The sequence below is a fragment of the Choloepus didactylus genome, chromosome 8 (genome assembly GCF_015220235.1).
Source record: "Choloepus didactylus isolate mChoDid1 chromosome 8, mChoDid1.pri, whole genome shotgun sequence".
Classification (NCBI taxonomy): Eukaryota; Metazoa; Chordata; class Mammalia; order Pilosa; family Megalonychidae; genus Choloepus; species Choloepus didactylus.
The window spans coordinates 125,587,700-125,605,582 of NC_051314.1; the positions used below are offsets into that span (position 1 = coordinate 125,587,700).

General features: G+C 56.9%; 2 protein-coding genes and 1 non-coding gene across 4 annotated transcripts; all 3 read right to left on the reverse strand.

Annotated features, from left to right (window-relative positions):
• Positions 1-270: 270 nt before the first annotated feature.
• On the reverse strand, positions 271-15,362 carry PTPN6 (protein tyrosine phosphatase non-receptor type 6). Of its 2 annotated transcripts, XM_037846893.1 has the most exons (17): positions 15,220-15,355; positions 10,032-10,266; positions 9,817-9,939; positions 9,394-9,588; positions 6,601-6,790; positions 6,374-6,490; positions 6,158-6,271; positions 5,926-6,022; positions 5,427-5,506; positions 5,082-5,231; positions 3,831-3,962; positions 3,528-3,682; positions 1,595-1,662; positions 1,333-1,484; positions 1,144-1,235; positions 643-784; positions 271-449 (listed from the first exon to the last, which is right to left on the reverse strand). In XM_037846893.1, exons 2-16 carry the CDS (start codon positions 10,037-10,039, stop codon positions 670-672), a joined length of 1,788 nt encoding a protein of 595 aa, XP_037702821.1. In that variant the 5' UTR covers positions 10,040-10,266; positions 15,220-15,355; the 3' UTR covers positions 271-449; positions 643-669. The 2 variants fall into 2 exon arrangements, with proteins under 2 accessions (XP_037702821.1, XP_037702822.1); XM_037846894.1 differs by lacking the exons at positions 271-449; positions 643-784; positions 1,144-1,235 and having other exon boundaries at positions 1,339-1,484; positions 1,595-1,657; positions 15,220-15,362.
• A 531-nt stretch (positions 15,363-15,893) lies between these two features.
• Positions 15,894-17,559, reverse strand: C8H12orf57 (chromosome 8 C12orf57 homolog). The gene is made up of 3 exons (XM_037846810.1): positions 17,352-17,559; positions 16,869-17,045; positions 15,894-16,135 (listed from the first exon to the last, which is right to left on the reverse strand). The coding sequence occupies exons 1-3, from the start codon at positions 17,401-17,403 to the stop codon at positions 15,984-15,986; spliced, it is 381 nt and encodes a 126-aa protein (XP_037702738.1). The 5' UTR covers positions 17,404-17,559; the 3' UTR covers positions 15,894-15,983.
• Positions 17,560-17,632: 73 nt separating this feature from the next.
• On the reverse strand, positions 17,633-17,695 carry LOC119543533. Its single transcript, XR_005218604.1, has one exon. It is a non-coding gene; the product is annotated as a U7 small nuclear RNA (small nuclear RNA).
• Between the last annotated feature and the right edge of the window lie 188 nt (positions 17,696-17,883).

Sequence of the window (17,883 nt, forward strand, 5' to 3'; positions counted from 1 at the left end):
TGAATATATGAAGTCTTTTAAACAGTGCCTGGCACGTGGCAGGCTAGCAATAAATTTGGTATCATTCATTAGCTCCATGGTCTCCACGGCCACCAGGTGAAGGGAGAAAGGCCTTGGCAATCACGCCTAGGTTAGCCTGAGGGACCGTCGGAGTCCAGAACCACAGCTGATGTGAAGGCCCAGCCCGTAGGCACCCGCACACACCTCTTCCCTGCCCTGCCCTCCCCATGCCCAGCCCTCCTGCCCAGGCACACACAAGTTAGAGGCACACACAGTGGCTCTAGGGGCTTTATTTACAAGAATAGAAGGGGCCTTGCTGGGCTATATACAGTGTCAGGGAGAGTGAGTGGGGACACGGCCATTTAAATTACAGTAGGACGGGGACAGGGGTCCTAGGTTCAGGCTGGGGGTCCATCCGCCGGAGGCCTCTGCCGGGGTCAGGGCTGAGGCTGCAGAGAGAAGGGCACACAGGATTAAGGTAGGTGGCCGGAACCTGGGGAGGGGAGCAAGAGCAGGTCTGGGAGCAGCTGGGGAGGGTGGGGGAGGCTGCAGCCACCCACCCCCATGCAGGGGAGAGCACTGGGGCCAGGGCACACTGGGGGCAGGTGGGGAGACACAGTTCTGAGCAGAGAGCTCCGTTACCGTGGCCTCCTCAGGAGGGTGCCTAGCTCACTTCCTCTTGAGGGATCCCTTGCTCTTCTCCTTGTCTGCCGACCTCTGCTTCTTCACCTTCTCCTCCTTCTTGTTCTTACTCTGCAGGTTCTCATACACATCCTCCTTTTGTCTGCAGGTGGGGTGGGCAGGGCGGGCAGGTGTCTCAGGTCAGAAGACAGCACACCCTCTGGGCCACCCCATCTCGCAGGGGAGCAAACTGAGGCCAGGAAAGCGAGATGACCCAGAGGCTGTCCCGAGGTTAGACCAGATGCTTTCTGAAGCAGAGGCTGCACCCTGTCCGTCAGCATACAGCCGTTACCCAGCACAGCCCACATGCAGCGGGCACTCAGGAAATGCTTGTGAACAGAGGTAGCAAGAACCAGGCTTGAGCTTGGACCCATGTCTCCCTGAGTCAGCGCTTGGGAGGCTCAGGCTGGGAGGAGAGAGGCACCGGGGTTGGGGGGCAGCAGCCAGGCAGGAGCCACTCACTTGGAGGAGGTGCGGGAGGCCTTGGCGTGGGCGTTCTTCATGGCAGGGGGGTAGGTGATGTTCCCATACTCCGACTCCCGGCCCTTCTGGGACTGTGGACAGAGGCGTGGGCGGAGGGTGGTGGTCCCAGCCGGCCAGGGCAGGACCCAGTCTCCTCTCCAGCCCCACCCAGCCCTGCTCTGCACGCACCTGTATGACCTCCAGCTTCTTCTTGGTGGTTTCAATGAACTGGGCGATGGCCACGTAGATGAACTTGTACTGTGCCTCCGTCTGCACCATGCCCGAGCGCTGGGCTCGCACCATCTGGATGGTCTTCTGGATGTCGATGTCACAGTCCAGGCCTGAGCAGTGGTGACAGCCCGACGTCAGGCCTCGGGCAGAGGCAGACACCCACCGCCCACCGGCAGCCCGGGCCCCTGTGCCCCCTGAGGGGAGTCGGGGCAAGCCTCACCCTTGGTGGAGATGCTCTCCATGAGCATGTCGATGACAATGATGGTGCCCGTGCGCCCGATGCCTGCGCTGGGGAGAGAAGGGACCGGGCCACAGAGGCCGTCAGCCCCTGGCCGGACGGGCCCAGGGCTTGGCTCCTGCCACAGGGCGGGGTATAAAGCAACTAGATGAGGCCACCCATGTGTGGGGCAGGAGTCCACCCTTGCTGCACCTGAGCTCTTGACCTCAGCCAAGGGGGCTGTGGGGCAGGGCCTGGTTCTAAATGGCCCATCAAGTTCCTTCTCCCAGCATGAAAGGCCTCCACTTCCTGCTTCCCGTCCACACCTCACCCCCAGCAAAGCTCCAGGCTCTCCAGTCCCAAAGGGTCCTGCCTGCTGCCCCAGGCACACTCGGCCCTCCTCTGCCCCCCTCTCCACAGCCCAGTCCCAAGTGAGGCCTTCCCTCCTGCCTCCCTGCAAAAGTTATATTGGCAGCATCTTTCTGCAGAGCTGCATTTCCCTTTTTCTTCAAACCCCAATGGCAGGGAAAGGGCAGCCCATGAGACAGTGGGGAAGGGTGGGGACTGGGGTCAGGAGAGTTAGAGGAAGTGCTGTGGGGAGTCTCCCCTCTCCCCCACCCCCTCTACCTCCCCTTGGGTAGACAGACCCCATCCGGCGACCTCAGGACCCTGCACCCCAGTCCCGCCCCCTCTGGCTGGCCTGTCAGGCCGGCAGCCCTGAGTCGCGATGGCTAATTTCAAACCCAGATTGTCAAAAATAACCCCCCCGCACCCACTTCCTTCCTGTCATGTCTAAATAAAGGCCATGGGGATTTCTAAAAGCGTGTGAGTGTGGATGTGTGTGGGGAGGGGGGGCCGGCAGGAGGGCAGTTCTCGGGGATGCGTTTGCCCCTGGAAGCAGGTGGGAGGCAGCTCCAGACCAGGCCGCCAGGCTCTGCCCTGAGGACCGACAGGTGCTGGTGGGAAGGAGGAGGAAGTGTGAAGCCCTCACAGGCCCCAGCAGGGTTGGGGGCTGCCCAGAGGGAGCAGGAGGGAAAGAGGAAAGGGAAAAGCAAGCTCTCATTTCTCCTCATCCCCTGCCTGATTGTAGCTGTAGACTAACAGCTCCCATTTTTGGAGGGGTTGGTGTATTTAGGACGCAGTGGGAGGGCCTCATTCAATCCCCACAACAACCCTATGAGGTACCCATCACCAACCTGATTGCACAGGTAAGGAAACCGCAGTTCAGAGAAGTTAAGCAATTTGTCCAAGATCACCCAGCTGGCAAGTGGAGAAGCTGCACCCACTGGGAGAGCCTCCGTGGACCCCAGCTAAGGGACCCCTGCTCCTCCTTGCTGACCCCCCACTCCGCACCGCAGCAGGAGCAGCGTCTCCTGAACCTGACGTGAGCATGTCCTGTGGTGCCCCTGCCCCTCCGAGAACCCGCACCCACCCTGACACAACCATTTTGGGGGTGTCTGCTGAGGGAGGGGAGAGAGGCAGGAGCCATGGAGAAGCCTCAGTCCCCCCAGGGCTGCAGAAATAAGAGGAGGTGGGATGGGAGCCACGCTGACCCAGACGGGAGGTTCCGAGGGCCGAGAAAGCACAGGCTGGGCAGGGCCCTGTGAGAAAACAGGGGAGACAGGGGGCCTGGGCCCAAGTGAGGGCTGCTCTGGCCTCTCCCTGACTCGCTGGTGACTCAGTTTCCACATGTGTATTTGGCAGGTTGGACTAGATGGTACACCCAGGGAAGTCTCTGAAGAAGCCACACTCAGGCAGAGGGACAAACAGTGGCGCTGGTCCCCACTGAGTTGGGGGTCAGCCAGAAGAGGCTGGGGGCAGAGGCTTTAAACCCATTAAGGTATAAATTGGCCAACAGTCCATGGCACTTAGCGAGCAGTATCTACCTGTCGGCTCTCTCATCTATATTGATTACCAATATCATGATGGCTCTCACCTGCAGTGCACGATGATGGGCCCCGCGTGCGGCAAACTCTCCTGCCGCTGGTTGATCTGGTCCAGGAAGCTCAGGACGCCCCCAGGCTCACTGGGGACCCCATGGTCAGGCCAGCTCAGGTACTGGTAGTGCCAGATCTCCCGAATCAGGTCCCCCTGGGCAGGGTACGTGGAGTCAGGGGCCCTGGCTCCCACGCAACACCCTGTCCTGCTTTGGGCACAGGTGCCTTGTCCTGCCCCACCACACATGGGAGTAGGACCAAGGAGGGGGCCTGGGGTAGGGGGCTGTGAGAGGGACACTCACATTTTCCAGCGGGGAGACCTGCAAGGTGCGGAGTTTGTACTCAGCTGTGTCGTGCTCCCCACAGTTTGTTACAGCGTAGGGTCCGTAAATACACTGAGAGCCCACATCCGGCCAGTATGGGACGCATTTGTTCTGCAAAGGGAGGCCCGGGTGTTTGGGGAATGAGACCCAGAAACAGGGCAGTGGGTCCTTCCAGGCCCTGTTCCGGGCCCTGAGTCCCTGGTGCCCGGCTCAATCGAACGTCAGTCGGATAAATGGATGAACTGGCCTGGGGGCAGGAGAATTGGGATCTGGTCTCCGCTCAGCGGGTGACAGCTGGTGAGACCTGACCAGCCACTGAACCTCACTGATACACTTAACAAACTTCAGCAGAGGCCCGCTTGGCACCCAGAGCAATGCAAACCAGGCTGGAGTGACAAACCCGACCGAGACAGTCGGTGCCCCTGAGCCCTGGGAGCTCACGAGCCAGCAGGGCAGAAAGAAGCGAACAGGAAAAACACAGAATGTGCTGAGGAAGCACATTTGAGGGAGAGGCTAGTTCTCCCTGGGCCATGGAGGAAATCAGAGGCAGCTTCACAGAGGAGCAGCGTCTGAGGTGAGTCTCCAAAAACAAGGCGTCTGCCAGGCAAAGATAGTACAGAGAGAGAAAATCAATTCCTAGCAGAAAACGAGCTAAAGCAAAGGCAAGAAAACCTATAGAGCCCGGCTCCTTCGAGGCAGTGGGTGTTGCGGGGAAGCCAGGGCGTTGAAGGGAGGCCACTGGGAGCCATGGAAGGATTGTTAGAGAGGGAGCAACCTGATCCAGTTTGTGCTTTAGACGGGATCACTTTAACTGCAGTTCAGGGGGCTGGGAGACCAGCAGGGCAGTGAGGTGGGATGGAGGGGGAGGCAGCCTCTAGTGAGATTCACAAGGTCAAGAGGACAGAGCGAGGGCTGGTGGGGGTGGGGTGGTGCCTGAGTTTCTGGTTTGGAAAACCAGGGAGAGGGAGGTGTTATGGATTGAGAGATGCGATGGTGTGCGTTGGGGGAATTCTTTGGGACACATTAAGGAAACTCAAGGACAGCCTGAGGCTGGAGTCAGGGATCTGAGCCTCAAGATACAGCCGAGGCCTTGTCCCGCTCTCAGTGAGGTGCCTACCTGCCCTGGCATCCAAAGTCTCTTTGGGTTAATGGTGGTGAGTGACAGGTTCTTGGAGGAGGGGGGTAGGATGTGGCTTCAGGCATAAGGGGCAGGCACAGGGCTCAGCCTACCCGGCCTTTCTCCACCTCTCGGGTGGTCATGACGATGACGCGGGAGTTCTCCTGCCACACCATCTGCCAGAAGTCGTTGACAGTGGCCTCCAGGCAGCCCTGGCTGGCAATGTAGGTCTTAGTGTTCTCGTCGGGGCTTAGCAGCTGGTTCTGGACACAAGCACAAAGAGATGCAGCCCAGGGCCGTGAGCCCCTCGGCTGGGGAGCTGCCACCCCCACGGCCCGCACCCACCCATGCACGACATCAGCTCTGGCTTTGCCTGGATGTCTCCGGACCCAGGTACCCCCCAGCAGGAGGGAGGACCCCAGGCCCTGCCTCCCCCAGCAGTGGCCGGCACTGCAGACCTTGACGTAGTTGGCGTTGATGTAGTCGGACCCAGGGATGTTACTGTCACGTCCCTGTAGGATCACTCGGCTGTGGTCAACTGGCGGTGGGGAGGGAGGGGGCGGAGAAGGGCCTGGGTCAGCCAAGGAGCCACCCCCTATCCCCGGGGCAGACCCTTCCTAAACTCAGGGGCCATCCTGTCTCAGAAGCCATGAGGCTTACAGGGGACCACGGTCTGGCGGGGGTGGGGGTGGGGGTCTGTATGGGGTGGGGAGATAGAGGTTTCAAGGGAAGGAGGGTGGGTGGAGGGGAACCCGCCTGGCAATGTGGGGAGCTCCATGGGGAGGAGTAGAGTATTTTGCAGGAGGGGAGGCTCTGCTGAGGGGCAGGTAGAGGCTCTGTGGGATGGGAAGGTAAAGGCTGCCAGGGGAAGGGTGCCCCTTGAGCTGAGAGTGGCAACTCCGTGAGAGAAGGGGGAGGTTGGCTGGGGGAGGGGTCTCCCAGGATGGGGGTGCTCACAGGGGAGAATGTTCTTGTAGCGGTTCTTGCCCTTGTTTTCTGGCCTCTGTCCTTCCAGCCGTTGGTGCAAGTTCTTCACCTCCTGCTTCTGCAGACTCTGAGGGGTGAGAGGGGAAATGGGGTGTTAGGGGTATCTGTGGGTGGGGATAGTGAGGGGCAGGTGGAGACAGGAGGTGAGCAGGGTGGGGAAGGGTCTGCCCGAGGACGCTGCCTCCACCGCCCCACAGTGTACCTCAAACTCCTCCCAGAAGCCGGCCTTGGCCGTTTCTTCTGACTCCTGCTTCTTGTTCAGTTCCAAGACCCGGTTCTCAATGTCAGCTGCGTTCACCCGTGTGGCATAGTAAGGCTGGGAGCAGGGGCGGGCAAGATGTCAGCTGCTTAGGGATCTCAGAGGTTCACCTCTGAGGGGTCACTCAAGAAGGAAGGAGGTGGCCAGGCCCACCCTCACCTGCCGCAGGTAGACGAAGGTGCCCGAGGCCTCCTCGATCCCCGTCTTCTTGAAATGCTCCACCAAGTCCGTGAGGCTGTCGAAAGTCTCCGACCCACCCACCGTGTAGCGTCCACCCTGAGGGGTCCCAAATAAGTCCCCCGTAGGGCCTCAGTCTCCCTCCCAGGACCCTCCCCACACCCGCGCCTCCCCCACCAGGCGTCTGGGGCTCTGCCGGGCCAGCTTACCTCACACATGACTTTGATGTGGGTGACCCTGAGTGGGGAGCCTGGGCCAGCCTTGAGCTGGTCACTGAGCACGGACAGCACAAAATCCCCGGGCTGGCTGAGGCTCTCCCGCACCAGAAACGTCCAGGGCTCACCCTTGGCCTGCAGCAGCGTCTCGGCCTGTCCCCCAGACATGTGGCCATGGTACCACCTGGAGAAGGTGGCACAGGGGAAGGTGAGGCCCAGGACCCAGGACCAGGCCCTGAGCTGAAGACACAGACACGCTCGCCAAGGGGGATCCGGGAAACAGAGCACCTACTACGAGCCACACACTGTGCTCCGTGCTTTCGCATCCACTGTCCCCTTTAGGTCCGTTACTCTCACAACACCGGGAGGGAGGCATTATCCCCGTTTTACACATGACTCCTCGGCAAGCCTCAGGAGTCACAACCAGGCTTCATTTGAACCCAGAGCCCACCTCATCAGACAGCTTGTCTCTGCAAGTTTAAGGCAGAGCCAGAATGGCAGGCGATATCCAGAATGTTTGGAGAAAGTGTCTCCATGAAAGACAGGGTGAGGCTAGGGAAAGAGGGATGCAGGGGCCAGGCCACAGCGGGTGATGGAGACGGGGAGAGGAGGAGCCACAGGCGCCCTGGGGGGAGCTCCCCCAGGGCGGGGGAGAGACCAACAGCCCGCCTCTAGGTCTAGGGGCTCAGGGGGCCCAGAATGAAGTCCCTGAAGGGGAGGCCAGGGCTCCAAGGGGCTGTCGGGACAGAAAGCAGAACTAGGACCTTTCCCCGAAGCACACTGCCCCCCTTCCCAGGAGGAAACTGTAACCCCACAATGCCTGGCCCCACAGGAAACCACGTGATGGAAAAAACACAAAACTCCTTCTGGGGAGAGAGTGAGAAGTGAGGTTGTGAGGTTTCCTCAGCCCAGGGACCAGGGGAAGGGGGGGTGCATTTTCCAACCGCAGGGATGGGGGGAAGGAAGGAGGGGGCCAGTCTGTCCTCTCCAGCTCACCCCTCCCCAGGGGGGACTCCAGCTCAGAGACCTCCAGAGTCTCCTGCCCCACCCCTGAGCCCCCATGGGACACCCCACCTCCCCACACCAGTCAGGGACAGGCTAGGACCCCCAGGGCGGGGAGAGGAAAGGGACTCAGCCCCTCCCCCAGGCCCCAGGATGAGGAAGTTTCCATGCAAATGTCAGGCTGACCACAGGCTGAGAGCTAGCCATTGAGGGGACAAATGCAAATTCCTGAGGAAGAGTGGTGGCAGCCAAAGGCAGGGAACACAGGCCGAAGTTTGGAGAAAGAGCATCCCACACAGCCTCCCAGGGCCAGGAGGCCTTGAGGACCAGGTGAGATCTGGGCTCCTGCGCTTGGATAACTCAAAGGGGTCTCTTCCACTCAGGTTCCCCAGTCTTCATTCCCCGTCTTCAGGTCACCCCACACCCCCCAGCCCTGGCTTCCCTCTCTCGCTTCTCCCAAGCTCTTTGAACCCAGGCCTCAGCCTCCCCCCAGGGGTCTGCTCAGCACTCCTTCCCTCTTCCAGCTCCATCCACAATCCATTCTCCTCCAGCAGGGCAGACCCTGGTTTGGGGCAAGGAGAAAGAGGGGACATGAGCAGTTCAAGAGGGTCTGGGTGGCAGACCCCCATGAGGGTTGTGAGATGGGGGGGAGAACAGAAGCAGACACAAGAGGGCAACCAGGAGGAAAGCCATCGCTTCTCGGACCTCACCACTGGAAGAGGAAGGCTTCCAAGGAAGCGGCTCAATGGCCACAGGTTAACTGGGAAGACGTCTCCAGTGGTGGGCCACGGGGCTTTTTCTTGAGCCCCATCCAGTTTTAAGTTTTAATCAGTGACTTGAACAAAGGTACTGATGCAAGTTTGAAGTCATGAGTCTCAGAAAGACTGAAAACCGACAGAATCAAGGTTCAGAATCATGTCAACAATCAATACACAAATATGGGACAAGGGCAGTTGGCTTGGCCCCAGGTGTCCATGGTAGAAAAAAAACTAGGGTCATGGAGCTGTAGCTGCTAAAATGAGCCTCTGCGGACAGACGTATTTAGTAACGCAGAGCATTCACGTCCACCCCAACCACCACCATGCTTTGGGGAGATCACATGGGGAGCAGCCAGCACAGTTAGGGGACGTCTTTGGTGGCAACAGGAGGGAAAATGCCTTGAGTGTTACATGTGCCCAGGAACAGCACTAGGTCCTCCTCCCATAGAGCGACATCACCCACCGTTTTCAAATTTCTGTGTTTGGGCCAAGGCGATGGTCAAGTTCTCCAAGCCCAAGGGGCAGGCCCCATAGGGGAGGCTGAGACAAGGCATTAAGCACCCCGATAAATGTTAGTCCCTATGATCACCATCTTCAACATGAACATCTCACTGAATTAACCTGTAACAGGGACAACATGGGAGGTGAGGGGTTTCGGGGGAGTCATAAGAAGGCAGATTCGGTTCTACAAAAGGAAGAGCTTTCTAACAACAGAGCTGGCCTGCTGTGGACTGGCCAGCCACGAGGAGCGGGCTCCCTGTCACTAGTAGAGCCTGGGTTGCCAGCGGACAGGGACCCTGGAAGAGGGAGCAGGTGACCTGGATGGAAAGGGAGGCAGGTGAGTGGTCTGAGACACCAGGGCACAGGAGAGCACAGAGAACAAGTGCGCACAGGCCCCTGGGAGGGAGCAGAGCCGGGAAAGGGACTGAGGGGATGGGGCACTGGCCCCAGGGGCCTCGGCGCCCCTGGTGGTGAGAGTCGGAGCTGGCGGTCCCAGGGGGCTGGGTGTGGGCGAGCGGCCCCTCACCTCTCACTGGTGGGATCAGAGCAGTTCAGTGGGTACTTGAGGTGGATGATGGTGCCATCGCGGTCCTGCAGGACGCCCTGCTGCTGCGTGTAGTACTCGACCAGCTCCGTCAGGGTGGCAAACTTCTCCCCTCCATACAGGTCATAGAAATCCCCCGAGTTCTGGATCCGAATGTGGGTCACCTGATCCCCCACCCTGCAGGGCACCAGGCGGTGAGGCCCACGGGTGCACAGCACAAGGGGGAATGGGGTGGGGAGTTGGGGGATGCCCACAGGGACGGGGTGAGCAGGGGCAGGGAACATGCCGGGGGCTGGGGGTCGGCACTGACCCGGGGAAGCCCAGAGCCAGTGGTCAAGGCCCGCACAGGCCCACCAGAGCTCCCAAAACACTGGTCCCCGCTGGCTGGCGCTGAGCGGCACCTACCTGACCGAGAGGGAGAAGTCACCCTGGTTCTTCCGACTGGGACGAGCCAGGAAGCTCCCATGGACGCCTCGGCCCTTGAGCAGGGTCTCTGCATCCAGCCCACTGAGGTCTCGGTGGAACCACCTGGGAGGCCGGGGACAGAGCAGTGATGGGGGAGGTCTCCAGGGCCCCGGGACACCCTTGTCTTCTGCCCACCACAGGTCCCAGGCCCTTACCTCACCATCCTGAGGGCTCCCCGAGAGGAAGGGGGTGCAGGAGAGGAGGTGGCAGGAGGAGCACTCTGGGTCCGAGCCTCAGACGCGGCTCGCGGTGCCCAGGCCGCCTCTCCACCCCGGGCTGGTCCTGGTTCTGGGGCTGCCACTCCACTGGCCTGGGGCAGCCAGCAGGGCGGGGACAGGAAGGGGCGCGGCCGACCCCTTGGGGGAACTCACTCTACTTCTCGTTTTAGAGCTGAGTGAAGAGAAGTAGAGCAGGGTGGCAGTGGGGGTGGGGATGGGGCCCCACTTCCCACATGTCTGTGATCAAAGCCTCCAGGAGCATGGCACACACACCTATGTGACAACACACAAAATAAGAACACGCGTGTGCCTTGCACAGCAGACATCGTGCTTCATACATGTGAGCCCACACAGTCACATGCCATCTCTTCCTCCTCTACCAGCTGCTTCCACACAGACTTCTCTGGTCCCAGCTAACGGCAATAATGATGATGGTGACAAATATCCTTGAATGGGGTCTCGCCATATGCCAGGCACTAGGCTCAATGTCATTTACATGCCTTATCTGATTGATTCAGGTACTATCTTTAGCCCCATTTTGCAGACCAGGAACCAGAGGCTGAGGGAATTTAAGAACCTTGCCCAAGGCCTCCCAGTCAGTAAGTGGTTGTCAGTGCTGGGATTCAAACCCACATAGTCTGGTTCCAAAGTCGATCATTCTAACTACCGTACACCAGCCTTCACGGCTACAAAGAACGGCTACAAAGAACAGAGGTGGGGAGAATCCTTGTCAACTGGGGCTGCAGTGGGAGGGCGAGACTCCCAAAATAGCCAAGGGTTTGCAGATGCTTAAAAGCACAGGGGTATCCTCCCTTCCCCCTAACATACACGTCTGAAAGGGGCTGCTGTGGCAGAGGAATGGACAAAATGACCCCTGTGCGGCCGTCTGAACTTGAGCTTTTCCTGCCTCTTGTCTCTGGCCTTTGCCCTGCCCAGAGGGGTAGGATGAGCCAAGCCACAGATCCAGGAAAGCAGGTGGAGCCGGAGCCGCCCAGCGCCCAGCTGCCCCCCTGCCCTCCGTCAGGTCTCAATCAGCCGGGGCTCAGGACCCCAGGACTGTGACTGCGTGGCCTGTCTCCAGGGGCTGGGGACTGAGGGCCAGGGGCCCTGCCACAGTTGATATTCTCAGGGCCAGCTGACCTTTAGAGGTCCTTAACACTAAAAGCTTATGATGTTTCCTGTATGTAACACCAAATACAGACACAGACACCACCCAACTAAAGCAAGAGGAAAGCTCAACAGAGGACGCCAGAGAAACTCATATGGATGGCTTCCTCTAGAGAGGGAAACGGGGTGCTGGAGGACAGGGCCTTTGTGAATGTTGTATCATGGGCATGAATTACCTCCCTAAAAATAAATAAATTGACTGGGAGACAGCAATTTCTGGGAAACTTCTGAGGTGCTGAGAATGTACCATATCACGGTCTGGGAGGTGTTGATACAGATGTGCATAAATGCGAAGATCATCAAACTAGACAGTATTTATGCACATTATATGTGTTATACCTCAATAAAAAATAAGCAAAAACAAATAGTAAAATCTTAAAGTCCAACACGACTCTCATTTTCTCATGACAACTACTTTGATTCCTCTTGTGAAACATCAATTCCCCCTTTCCCAAAAAACATTTTTCCTCCTTCCTTATTTTCCCTTCTCTCTGGTGCCCTGGGAACTTGTTTGGTCTGTCTGTTGCATCACCCAGTGTTGACTACCCTTTCAGGCCTGGGCAGTTACCCCGACAGACCCTGAGCTCCCAAGAACTGCCCCCACACTGGGCAGTGGGTGGGGGCGGGAGCCGGAAGAGCACGTGCACAGCCAGCCCCAGCACAGGGGCCAGACTCGTTCTTACTCACCTCAGAATGCCCAGAGCGCAGCACAATGCCCGGCACAGAGACGCTTCCAAGAAACAACTCATCATACACGTTTGCACATGGTCACAAGTACAGCCAGCCTCCTGGTCCCACACGTACTCAGTCTGCTTGTCTTAAACAGACAAGTGCACATATAGCCCCACTGCACACACCTTATCGTCCACGTTCAGCTACACACATACCTGGTCCGGTGCAAACGCCCACACATGGACACCCGCAAAGCCGCAGGTCTGTGCTCAGCACCAAACAGCTCCTGCACCCTGGCCCCACCCACTCTCCTTCCTGGGCTTAAACCTATTTGTTGGGAAGGATCCAACCAAGCACCCAGAAACTCCCCACCCATCTAAGAGGCAGGAATTTCTCTGAAAGGTGCCAAGTCAGAAGGCAGACAGAGACACTCAGAAGAGCTGGATAGTGTCTGCTGACCCTTGGCAGGAAAATTAAAAATAATAACCCCCTGTGGGAAACTCAGTCTTCCATGTTGCCTGAGGCATATCTGGGGTGGTGGCTTAGAACGCTGAGCCGCAGGCCTGCACGGAATGCCATGCAGGCCCGCCCTGTAAAGATGTCTGTCTTGTGACTACCATTGTCTTAAACCTAGATTGTATTCACCTGATGTAAACCTAGATTGTATACACCTGATGTAAACATAGGTATCTGGTGGGCTCTTCCCCACCTGAGCACCTTTAGCATATACACCTGATCTTCTGAAATAAATAGCTGGAGCAAGGCTGCATTGTCGTCCACTTAGCACGACATGCAAGTGGGCCCCCTGCTCCCTTAATTCTTAGCTTTGTGTCCGTGTCTCATTCCTGCATCGCCCTGTCAGCAATAACCCCCCAAAAACTGAAAGTGAGGACTGGAACAGATAATCTTACACCAATGTTCATAGCAGCATTATTCACAATAGCCAAAAGGTAGAGGCAACTCAAGTGTCCATTGACAGACGACTAGATCAACAAAATGTGGTATATCCAAACAATGGAACATTATTCAGCCATAAAAAGGAATGAAGTTCTGATACATGCGACAACATAGATGAACCCTGAAAACATCATCTTGAGTGAAATAAGCCAGACACAAAAAGACAGCTATTGTATGATTTTACTTATATGAGATAACTAGAACATGCAAATTCATAGAGACGGAAAGTAGAGCACAAGTTCCTGGGGCAGGGTTGTGGAATGGCGAGTTGCTGCTTACTGGGTGGAGGATTTCTGTTTAGGGTGACGGAAATGTTTTGGTCATGGATGGTGGCGATGGTGGCATGATATTGCAAATGTAATTACCACTGAATTGTATACTTGAAAGTGGTTAAAATGGGAAATTTTATGTTGAATATGGGTTACCACAATAAAATATTTAAGAAAGAAAGATAACGTTTGGTAATTGTTCCATGCTCTCGAGTTGGCAGAGCATTTGCATGTGCATAATCCCATATTGGCTTCAGACATTCCTGTGATGTAGAAATATTTTCTACATTTTTTAAAGGGAGGAAATAGGCTCAGGGCAGCTGAGAGTTACACATTAAAGTGCCTGATAATTCAAAACAGAAAATTGCCCCTTTGGGAAGCAGAGAGCTAAAAGTGGAGATCAGGTCAATGGTGATACATGACAACAGGCAGTCTGAAAGGGCAAACAAGGTGAAACAACCTCTAGAAAGTAACTTAACTTCTCTGAGCCTCAGTATCCCCACCTAATAAATAGATAACGATATTTCCCAAATACTAATGTAAAACACTGATAGGTAGTGGGGTTTCAGGGTTAACAGATTTAACATTATATTATTAATCCTCAGGTCTACCTATTGAGTGGGTATTGTTAGCCCAACTTTGGAAATAAAAACTAAGTTGCAGAGAGGTTAAGTAGCATGCCTAAGTTACAAGCTAGTGAGAGGGAAGGTGGACAAACCAAGAGTGACACTGGAGCCCATTGCCCTTTCCACCACACCAACCATCCTGCTGGAGAAGGCTTCCGGGGGCAGTGGGGTGGGCACTGGAACAGTCCATGGTGGGAAAAGGAGGGGGTGGGCGTTCCACCAGGGACAGCATCTGCAAAGGCACAGAGGTGGCAGGTACAGGGGCCGCTTGAGGGGCAGTGCTGGAGGTGAGCTGAGCAGTGTGGCTGGAGCAAAGCTGGCTGGGGAGGCTGGGACCCAGCTGCAGAGGGCCTTCCCAGGCCTGGCTGAGTTGCCAAGGAAGGGTTCTGCAGGGAGGAGGCCACACCAAGCTGCCTGAGTGTGGAAGAAATTGGGGACCAGAGACCCCATAAGAACCCTGGCAGCGGGGCTGTCAGCGAGGAGGGTGCATAGCAGGGAAGAGAGTGCAATCAGTAAAGAAGGGGCATCTGCGAGTGTGAGAAGCAGAGATCAGCAGGACTGGGGGAGCCCAGCAACGTCCAAACTCACCAACACTCTTTAGGCAGGACTTCACTTAGAATAGACGCAGCCTGCCCTCGCCCTGCCTACCCCTCCTCTGGTTTATTGGGCTGCAGGCACTCTGTGCTTTTGTTCCGTTTCCACTATCAGGGCCTTGGTACTTGCCCTTCCCTCTGCAGGGTTGGGTGGGGGTGGGGCTACATTCCTGATTGCAGCATGGCTGGCTCTTCTCCATCGTCCAGGTCTCAGCTCAGAGGTCAACTCCTCAGGAAACCCCTCCCTGATCCCTCCAGAGAGTAATGCCCCTAGCAACCCCAGTCACTTGCAAGCACATGAAGCAGTTTCATTTTTCACATAATCCTTGAGGATCTCAAATTATTCTCTTTGTTGGGTTGTTTGTTACATGGCGCCTCCCACTAGAATGTAAGCTCCTTGAGAGCAGGGGACATGTCTGTCTTTGACACTGTTGTATTACCAGTATCTAAGCAGGCCCTGGCACATAACAGGTGCTCAGTGTTCTGTTGAATGAATGTGAGAAATGGGGAAGTTCAGGGAAACGGAAAGGAAATGGAACCAAGACCGGAGGTTGGGAAGTGAAGGGGGAGTTGAGTGGGAACAGGGACACTTTCTCAGGTTTGCCTTTCAGGCTTCTGTTTGAGATTGTGTGGTTACCCAGGGGGATGGGTCTCAGGGGCAATGGTGAGAATAGACAGACATCTGTGAGGGAGGAGAAAAGGGGGCAGGGGGTATGAACAAGCCTGGAGTCCTCACATCCTGGGAAGCAAACCCACAGCAGGTCACACTCGTGGTCACATACTTGCCCCTCCCTCCCAAACTCACAGGAGCCTGGGGACCCTGGTGAGCCAGGGGACTTACCCACAGGACAGCATCTCCCTGGAGGGATGGGGGCTGCAGGGGGCGGGGCCAAGCCAGGGGCAAACCCAGCACAGTGGCACCAGCCTGCAGAGGAAGTACGCTCAGAACTCAGCCACTTCCTTCTTGATCCTGCCCCGCCAGGCCAGTAGTACTGCAGGGATAAGCCCCTGACTAAAGTTGCCTGGAGAAGGGACAGGCGGGGCGGAGCTGGCCTCAGACCGCCCAAAGCAGCCGCTTTCCTCCCAGCTCCACTCCCCTGTCCCACAGGCCCGCCTGCTGGTCCAGGGCCTCCTTCCCTCAGGAGGGAGGAGTCACCTGGCGCTCCACCTGACAGGGTGGCGGGAGGGCGGGTATGGGGAAACCACCAGGAAGTAGTCCTGCAGAAGGAACACAGACCAATGGTGGAACCTCACAGTCCACAGAAAGCAAGGGGCCTAGGTACATGTCCCAGAGGAGGAAGTGCTATCACCTGTGCAGGCTCACCAGTCCAGGGTGTGGAGGGAGCCAGCCCACAGCCTCATCCTGCCTGAGGGCCTCACCTGCTCAAGGCGGGGTTCCAGCAGAGTACATAGGAAGGATATGGATAGGGAGATGTGGGGCAGCCTGGAATGGTAGAGGGCATCAGGGGGCAGGAGGTGGAGGTTGTCAGGGTCACGAAAGACTGACGCAGAGGCTAAGTCGCAGACACGTTTATTATGCTCTGGGAACACCAAGGCCCTCCCTTCCCAGGCAGCAGCACTGGGCACAGGAAAGGGCCAAGCTCCTCAGGAGGCGGCAATGCTGCCACCAGAAGCAGGCCCGTGGGGTGGCAGTGTCATGGGCGGCAGGAACAGAGCCTTCAGTTTGCCCGACAGGCTGGCAATCTCAGGATCCTGGGCTTCATAGGACTTGACCAAGCGCGCAAACTTAAGGACACCTGCAAGGGGGAGTGGAGAGTCAGCCCAAGCCTGGGGACAGGAGGGCTGGCCCAAGACAGCAGGAGGGGGCCCGGGCGGTTTGAACATGCCTCACGGGCTGCTCCCCCACTACCAGGGAGTTGTCTCCAAAACGGGACACCAGCAGGCCTCTGTCCTGTGTGGTTTGGGTCAACCACTTCCTGGTCTACACTGGGCACAACTGGATGGGAATACAGTGAATGAAACGATCCCAAAGTAGAGTACTTCCCACTCTCAGGTGAACCATTTTAACAGTTTAGTCACAACAGCCCAAATATGAATACCCACGCAATCCCAGGTCCTCCCGGGCACAGGCGGCCAGGGGGCAGCTAGGACTGAATCAATCAAAACCCTTACCAAAGAAATTTAACCACTACCCTCCAAAAAGGTATTAGCTGAAACACCGTGGAGGGGTGGCAGAGCACACTCATGCAGTTGTCTCACTAAACTGCTGGAAGTCCAGTTCTGCTGTGACCCTGGGCATTTACTTCACAGATAGAGTCTGTTCTCTCATTTTAAAATGGGATAGTATAATGTGACTAACGGCAACTACAAAATGGACTTAAGACTTCGGTGGGCACAAGTTGAGGGTAGACCCTGGGAGCCAACACTGCTGGATTGTGACTGCCGCCCTGTGGCGACACGGGGCACGACGGCTCAGGGGCCCGACAGCTCCAGCACCCTCTCCCCGACCCTCAGACCCCGTCTACCCACCTTCCCCGTCACAGCTGAAACCGTAGGCTTTGATGACCTCTTGCTGGATCTGCGTGGCTACGGGCAGCACGAACTGCAGCATCTTTCCCATGTCGTTGCACGCGTTGTCTCGAGCCTCGTCCATTCGCACAGCGTTCTCTGGGGCCGAGAACGCCTGGATCACCTCGGCCAGAACCACTGCACGCCAGAGCCATCCAGGGAGGGGCAAGGGAAGGCGTTGGAGCACCGCGGGCAGTCGCGGACCAGAGCGCGGGGAAGGGGGCGGGAATTAATGGACTGAGGCCATTGGTAGCCCATCCCATAAGCTCAGCCCCGAATCCCTCGCTCTAAGGCAGGATCCCATTCAGCAGTGGGAGAGGAATGGTACCCCGCGCCGCCCCCTCTCCACTTCCCCGACGATGGCAGCCACTTTTGTCTCTCGACCCTGCGCCTGCATCCTCCCACTGCGGATGACCCACCCCGGTGACCCGGGATGCTTCTCACCCTTAGCCTGTTCGGCGCTCAGGGGCGCTGGTTGGGCCGAGGCGGTCGCCATGGGGCTATGGAAGCCGCAGGCGCAGCGGCGCCGAGTAGAAGCGTGGGAACGGCGAACCGCCTCCGTTGGTCAGCGTAAGGGAAACGGCATCAGCCGTAACCGGAAACCACCGCGGGGAGTTTGGTGTATTCCAACAGAGACTTAAAAACTCAAACACCCGACACAACATCAAAAAAAAAAAGCAAAGAAACAAAAAAACATGGGTCTGTTATTTAAAAGAACATATAGTAAGGGTTCTCCAGCTAAAAGCCAGAAAACCTGCTAGACAAATTCTAAAAGAGCTGTAACACTGAAAACAAAATGTCTGGAGTGAACAGGAATACCTTCCGACTCCACTCTTGGTGAGAGTGAATTCGGAGTAGAGTTGTTTTATTTTTTTTTCCTCGTTCCTATTAACATACAAGCCGAGAGACACGTAACTTCCAGAAAACTAGTATCCTAAGGAACTTATTTAAATAGTTCATTTCTAGAGTTTGTGAA

Bases quoted from the DNA above. Each gene is read 5' to 3' on its own strand.
- PTPN6 (XM_037846893.1), bottom strand. The intron at 9,589-9,816 runs GTAGGTGCCGCT...GGTGCCCTGCAG, and splicing joins GACTTCTCCCTCTCGGTCAG to GGTGGGGGATCAGGTGACCC. The intron at 6,023-6,157 runs GTACACTGTGGG...CTCACCCCTCAG, and splicing joins GCTTCTGGGAGGAGTTTGAG to AGTCTGCAGAAGCAGGAGGT.
- C8H12orf57 (XM_037846810.1), bottom strand. From the start codon at position 17,403: ATGGCGACCGCCTCGGCCCAACCAGCGCCCCTGAGCGCCGAACAGGCT. The intron at 17,046-17,351 runs GTGAGAAGCATC...TCTGGCGTGCAG, and splicing joins GAGCGCCGAACAGGCTAAGG to TGGTTCTGGCCGAGGTGATC. The intron at 16,136-16,868 runs GTGGGTAGACGG...TCCCCCTTGCAG, and splicing joins TTTCAGCTGTGACGGGGAAG to GTGTCCTTAAGTTTGCGCGC.